The following is a 7,610-nucleotide window of genomic DNA, read 5'->3' as shown; positions in this document are numbered from 1 at the left end:
GTAAATGTTACCACAATTAAGTCAAAGGACATAATTTATTTTTCGTAATTGAAATTTAAATAAACTTGTAATTAATGAAATCTTTTTTTTTAAATGAAGAAGGGACGAAAATAAATGGTGATAATTTTCATTTATAAAGATTTTTTTCACAAGACACTTTTTTTGTAGGAAAAAAGTTAATTAAATCTTATGTTATTTAGCTATTAGATAATTTTACATTTTTTTCCAAAAAAAGTAAGTAACATAGGTAATTTCACATCATTATTTTTGCCATTTTTTTTACCATAACGTGGTATTATAAATATCCCTGGCCAGATGACTGATAATGACCGAGCCAATATTGGACGTCTGAAAAACTGGTTTAATGGTTTTAAATACATTTTTTGGCATTGCTGTCAAAGGGTAGACAATTACCTGGCATGTCTTAAAAATCAGTCTTAGTTGTGTACAAAATTTAGCCTTATAAATTAATTCATTTGAAATCATTGCCTAATGATAAACAGTATATGTGTTGCATCATACTTTGACTGGATATAAGCGGCCTAAGACCTGGACGCAAATAGGCTTGGCAACCAAAATAAAATAATTCAACAATGTATATCATAGTACATATTTCATTATTTAAGGAAATGAAATTTTCCTCATAAATTTTCTAATCACATGTATTAATTAATACAAAATTTGAAATAAAATTGTGAATGTTGTAAGCGATAGACGTCAATGGTGCTAAGAAAACTTTGTTTTTCTGTTTTATTTATTTTGAATTAAAAAAAATTAACAATAAGTGTGGAAATAATCCTTGATAACAGAATAATTGAGGTGAATTCTTGAAATCTGGTTTAAATTAGATACAAGCTGATAATAATTATACGTTTTTTTTTTAAGATCACCGGGATCAATGTGAACAATGCCTACCTTGTGCATATGCCAGATACTTACAGAATCAATGACACAACATATATTTTACTCCATTATAAGTACTTTTTGCTTGAAATGTAGATGTTTATGTGAATTTTTATTACAGCAGTAGCTAAAATTCTACATAAATACTGCTAGTATGTAAAATTCATCATCAAACATCCCTCATGATAAACCATCTCTACATAATATTTTCATCCACTGAATATTAGCTTCTTTACTTCTTACGAAACCCACAGTCGCTTATCAATGCTTTAACGCTGCTAAGCAAGCAATATGACTGTGTAAATTTCTTGAGCAGTGATTCTTCCATCATTAAAACACACAATGGCGCACATATAAATAAAACAACGTTCAAAGTACTTCTTTATGTGATTATTTATAACACATGAATATAAACACTATCTCTCTTTGGTTATTAGTATGGGAATTAACTTTAATTTGCAGTTATTTCAGAAAGCGGTTTATTGTGTAGATAAATTCTCAGTAAACCAGAGCACCCCTGATTTCCAACCAATTTATTCAGTCTTGCAGCCGGCCGGTTTAGAGAAGTTTGACTGTCTATATGATTTATTCCAAAAAATTCGTTTACAGTTTACACTGATGATGAACTCGGCCGTCGGCCCGTCTGACATAATTTTATGTTACACACTTTCTCATTCATCTTATATGACAGTCAAAAGACTATTTGTTTCACATTTGATTTACAATTTCATGTAAATACGTCGGAAAATTGATTGAATTTCCAGGGATCCCCAAGGACGTAAAAATCTTTGACTAAAATTTTTGCCTGTGAAGAAAATTACAGGTTTAGGGATTTCAAGGAAAACATACGTACAAGTACCTGTATGTTTTCACAACCATCTGCAATTTTGGAAGATTTACAATAAGTTTTCGAAATTTCTTTTTCCCTGCTAGTGATGGGGCTCAACAAAATATGGCTCCCAAAATGACATTTTGTTAATAGAAGATTGTCTTCAATTCCATCCATTTATTCATTCTATTTCAGGACTTTAGCAACAGGAATTATGACTACCGTCCAGGGACAAGATATAATTTCTTGCTGTTTCTGTCCTAATTCTGTGGAACATCACTGCAACCCTTGCCACATTGGCATCTGCAACGAATGTGTATCCTCACACCTTGCCGACAAATCAAGAGAACACGAAGTTGTAGACTATAAATCACGGAAAAAGGACACACTTGCTTTTTCTTTTTGTAACACACACGAAGAAAACCAATGCGCGACATTCTGCAAAACCTGTGGAATACCAGTTTGCCATGATTGTATTACGGGATCTCACAAAGGTCACGCTTTTATAGGAATAAAAAATATAATTGAAAAATATAAGTCCCGAATAAAAGCTGATACCCATGAATTGCAAAATATTATTGTTCCCAAATTCACTGAAGTCGGGTCTCTTATGCCTGCTGCTGAGTTTGGCAAAATTCTCTCAGAAATAAAGGACCAAGAAGATAAAATGTGTGAAGCAGTACATCAAGAAGCTGTTCTATTACGAGAATTAGTGAACAAACAGAAAAAAGAAGCTGAAGGGGCGAACGAGGAAAACACGACCTTGGTAGAAAACACTGAAAAAGAGCTTAATGCAATAATGCAGAAAAACAATAGTCTTCTCAGATCGAGTGATGCCACAGCCATAATAAACTACAAACCATTTGATCCAAACTTAAGAAAGGGTCCACAAATACGTAAAATTCATTGTCCAAACTTTTCTCCCAGTCCAATTAATCAACATCAAATTCGAAGTATGTTTGGTTCACTTCAGTTCAGCGATGTTTCAAACAGGCAGTCTGGTATTTTAAAGATGATGGACAGTCCTACACTTCTTGAAACTATTCAGAGTCCTTACGGAAAATCAGGAAAAAAGTTGTGGCAGGTGAAATGTATTGGAAAAGATGAGATCTTGACAAGTGGAAATGGCAAAACACTAAAAAAAATAAGCAAGAGTGGTTCTATCATAGACGATATAATAACAAAATTTGATATTTCAATATTGTCTACTAATGTATATGAGGAACCAGTGTTCACAGCAGCGTCCTTACATGATACGAAAGTTTACGTTTATAGCGATGGTAAAGTTGGCATACTTTTGGAATTAGGGGATTGGTATCCGAGAGGTATTTGCCATACTAAAACAAGAGATTTGCTGGTTAGCATGCGCTCCAAGGATTGGAGTCAATGTAAAGTAGTGTTGTATTCAGGAAAGACACAGATTCAAGTGATTCAATATGACAGAGAAGGAAGGCCTTTGTTTTCTACCAGCTCCCGCTCCCAGCTTCGTCTGACAGAGAATGGTAATGGAGATATATGTGTTGCCGATTACTCTGCAAATGCTGTTAAAGTCGGTGACTCGTTTGGAGAATTAAGATTCAAGTATCTGGGTAATATCTCCACATCATCCGAGTACATGGAGTTTCAGCCATCAGATATTGCTGCTGACATCAACCACCAAATCCTGATAAGTGATTTTGCAAACAATATAATTCACATCATAGACTGTGATGGGAAATTCCTTCGTTATATTAAACGCCCGTGTTCTGCAGGAATAAGTATTAACACCGACGACAATCTCGTTCTGGGCGAATACTACACGGGGAAGATCAGAATTATTAAATACCTGGAGTGACGCTAGATACAAAACTTCCATACAGTTAGTCTAATAACGAGACTAAAGACAGAATTTGTCGTGAAGAAATTTATCGTTTACGACTGATATTATAATTGTTAATGTTATTTTGTTTGTACTATGCCTTCAATCATATCAATTGTCAGTATGTGCAACAAATAAATCATTATTCTTTTTTCCACCGTTTAAAAATATATTTCATTTCCTACATATTCCCTTGTGCATACAAGGAAGATTAAAGGCAAGTGCACATGTATGATTTTTCCAGAATTACGATGACTATTTAAAAAAGACATGATTGTTTATCGCATTATTTAAGGATGAGTCATATCATTTAAAAGATAAACATTGATGAACGTTATCGCAGTTTGTATATACCGCTGAGTAAATCTGTTAGAAGTACAAAGACAAATATATTGTATGCGAGTTTATGTGTAATTGTCAGCATGTCAAGATTTAAACCCTTTATGAAAATATGAGTGACTTAATACACAATACATTTGACACCCCCCCCCCCCAAAAAAAAAAAAAAAGATGAACTTAAATAGATGAAGTTATTTGGCTCTTCTTTTACAATCTTGGTATCCTGTATGTAAACATTACATTGTACAAACATGAACAAAGAAATATATCAAACAAAAGATCAAAGCAATTGAATCTGGCATCCTTAATAATCTCTCTACTTTATCATTCTGACCAACTTTTTTGAATCGAGTGAAGCCCCTGATGCAAGTTTAAACCCTTTACACACCGTGAATATTAATTTTGCTAAATGGACACGGGTCATAATTTGCTATACTATTTTTACAATATCTTCCAAGCTTGTCAAGAACATTCTATTTATCACTGTTGGTCAAAACTATATCATTTTAGATAGAGAAAAGTGTTTCATTCACATATTTAGCTGCAGATAAAGGTCTGTATGGAGGGGTATTTTTATTGTTCAAGCTTTGATTTTGTTCTTGAACGTGTTCACAATTCTTTGGCATTGTATTTTATTTTTGATTTTATTTGATTTTTTTTTTCTTGGTAGGTCCACATATTGTAAAATTGCGAGTGTATCGACAAGGTTGAATAAAGAGGAGTGACTTGTAGATTTCGATCTTTCTGGTGAATCCACCAGCTTAATATTCTTTTGTGTATAAACTATTTTTTTTTACTTTCATGAATTTTGTGTAGACTTAGGTATTGAAGTAGGGTCACTAAGTCTATGCAAATGAATTTTTTTTTTTTTATGATTTTAGTAGATCCACCAAACTAAGACCACTTTAAGTATATCAATCGGCAATGTGGACAATATATCATACCGTACATGTATTCTTATTTGCATTTTGGTGGATCCACCTAGTATTTGGAAACAAAAATTGGAAATGCGTTGTTCTTCGATTTTTTTTATGTTTTGGTGAGTGCACCGAACTCCTTCCTTGTAAGATATTTATGGACAATATTAGTTGTACGTTTCTGCATTTTGGGGGTTCGAGCACTAAGTTTCTCTCAATGGATTGTGTCAGTGTCTTAAAACTGGTGGATTCACCAACGGCGTTTTTAAGTTTATGAAAAGTACTCATCATTTTTAAAATTAATTGGTAATTTCACCAATTCCAATTTTTTTTTTTTTTTTTTTTTTGTAAATTTCAGAAGAATTTCCATTTCGTATTTTTGGAAGAATCAATAAATTTTCTTAAAGATGTTTAAATTGGTTTGTTGGTGAGTTCACTAATTTTTTTAATGAATTGTAGAATTATGTATCTTCTAATTTATTTTTGTTTCTTGAGGGAACCACCAAGATCAATCTTTATTTGAATAAGATAGTGATAATTCAATTTGGTGGATTCACCAACCCTTTGACTTTTGTCATTAAATACGTATTGAACAAATATTATAGATGTGTTTTTATGATAACAGAAATAGTTACTGCACGAATTCTTGATCTATTCAACAAGGAAAATGAATAAAAATAATCATCATTTTCTGAATTCGCATTGTGTTCATTTTTCATTTCGTACTAAAAAAAGAGGACACGAATAGAAAATTCTCTTTCTTAATCGAAACATTTTTTTAAAGATACAAATGCTCTTTCTGACATATATTATTTGAATATTTCAGAGCCAACTGATAAAACATAATGAAGGATGTAAACGAAAAAAAATTCAAATATCGAGTTTCTGGTTAGTTTTTAGCTCACCTGAGCTGAAAGCTCAAGTGAGTTTTTATGATCACATTTTGTCTGTAGTCCGTCTGTCCGTCAGTCCGTCTGTCTGTAAACTTTCCACATTTTCAACTTCTTCACCGGAACCACTGGGCCAATGTCAACCAAACTTGCCACAAAGCATCCTTGGGTGAAGGGGATTCAAGTTTGTTCAAATGAAGGGCCACACCATCTTTCAAGGGGAGATAATAAAGAATTGGTGAAAAATTAATAGCATCATTTAAAAATCTTCTTGTCCAGAACCACAGGGCCAGGAAAGATGAAACTCATGTGGAAGCATCCTCAGGTAGTGTAGATTCAAGTTTGTTCAAATCATGACCCCCGGGGGTAGGGCGGGGCCACAATGCAGGATCAAAGTTTTACATAGAAACAAAAGGGAAAAATCTTTAAAAATCTTCTTCTCAAGAACAGCAAAGGCATGATGAGTCATATTTATATGGAAGCATCCTCAGGTAGTGTAGATTCAAGTTTGTTCAAATCATGACCCCCGGGGGTAGGGCGGGGCCACAATGCAGGATCAAAGTTTTACATAGAAATAACAGGGAAAAATCTTTAAAAATCTTCTCAAGAACAGCAAAGCCGTGATGAGTCATATTTATATGGAAGCATCCTCAGGTAGTGTAGATTCAAGTTTGTTCAAATCATGACCCCCGGGGGTAGGGCGGGGCCACAATGGAGGATTAAAGTTTAACATAGAAATAAAAGGGAAAAATCTTTAAAAATCTTCTTCTCAAGAACAGCAAAGCCATGATGAGTCACAGGTAGTGTAAATTCAATTTTGTTCAAATGATGACCCCCTGGGGCTAGGGTGGGGCCCAATGGGGGATCAAAAATTTTACATAAGAACATAAAAAAAAAAGTATTTCTACGCAAGAACAGAAAAACTATGTTTAGTCATATTGATAAGGAAGCATTCTCAGGTAGTGAAAATTCAATTTTGTTCAAATGACAACCCCTTTGGGTAGGATGGGGCCCAATTTGGGATCGAAAGTTTTACATTAGAACATATAGAAAAAAATATTTCTTCTCAAGAACAAAAAAGCTATGTTTAGTCATATTGATATGGAAGCATCCTCAGGTTGTGTAGATTCAAGTTTGTTCAAATGATGACCGCTGGGATAGGAAGTAGCCACAATGGGGGATCAAGTTTTTACAATGGAAGACATGGGAATTTTTTAAAAAATCTTTTCAAGTACAACAAAGCAATTTGTTGTATTGACATGGGAGCATCATCAGGTAGAATATAATTCAAGCCCCCCCCCCACCCCCCCCGGTAATCTTTTCAATAATGAACTGCTTTGTGATTTTGCCTTGCCAATGTGCTCAGGTGAGCGATGTGGCCTATGGGCCTCTTGTTTGTTTGTTTGTTTTTTTTTTTTTGGTTTTTTTTTTTTTTGTTTTTGTTTTTTTTTTTAATTTAACCAGCCGTTGGTACTCCAACATATACATGTTGGTGATTATCGGTCAGTTCCCAAAACCCTGAACAATTTGATTTTTTTCAAAGTCTAAGGGCACACAATTCTAGAATATGGACCAATCAATATACAATTCAAAGTTGATCTGTACATCAGCAATATAAATATAAAGAGACATATCAAACATTCAGCTCATTATCAAGAAGAACAGAATGAACAAGTATGTAAAACAGTTTATTATAAAAAAAATTAAGAATACGAAGTAGACTCTTTAATTAATAATGTAAAAATAATGCATTATCTTTTTAATAAACATAAATCTAGTATGTAGAATTTAAAGAAAGGATATGATTTTTACTCTAAGTTTTAGGTGTATCTATTTTAAATAGCACTTGTTTGTAATTATCAATCAAGCTGTTT

General features: G+C 33.3%; 1 protein-coding gene across 1 annotated transcript; it reads left to right on the top strand.

Annotated features, from left to right (window-relative positions):
• The first annotated feature begins 1,946 nt into the window (after nt 1-1,946).
• LOC133195101 (uncharacterized) lies at nt 1,947-3,566 on the top strand. The gene has a single exon (XM_061330976.1). It carries the CDS (start codon nt 1,947-1,949, stop codon nt 3,564-3,566), a length of 1,620 nt encoding a protein of 539 aa, XP_061186960.1.
• The last annotated feature ends 4,044 nt before the right edge of the window (nt 3,567-7,610 follow it).

The sequence above is a fragment of the Saccostrea echinata genome, unplaced genomic scaffold (genome assembly GCF_033153115.1).
Source record: "Saccostrea echinata isolate AGI-Se365-2 ecotype Australia unplaced genomic scaffold, CSIRO_AGI_Sech_v1 ptg000029l, whole genome shotgun sequence".
NCBI lineage: Eukaryota > Metazoa > Mollusca > Bivalvia > Ostreida > Ostreidae > Saccostrea > Saccostrea echinata.
The sequence above is the reverse complement of the archived record's forward strand: the minus strand, read 5'-3'. Positions and strand labels throughout refer to the sequence as shown.

What these genes read in the sequence shown, in the direction of transcription:
- LOC133195101 (XM_061330976.1), top strand. Translation starts at nt 1,947, where the DNA reads ATGACTACCGTCCAGGGACAAGATATAATTTCTTGCTGTTTCTGTCCT.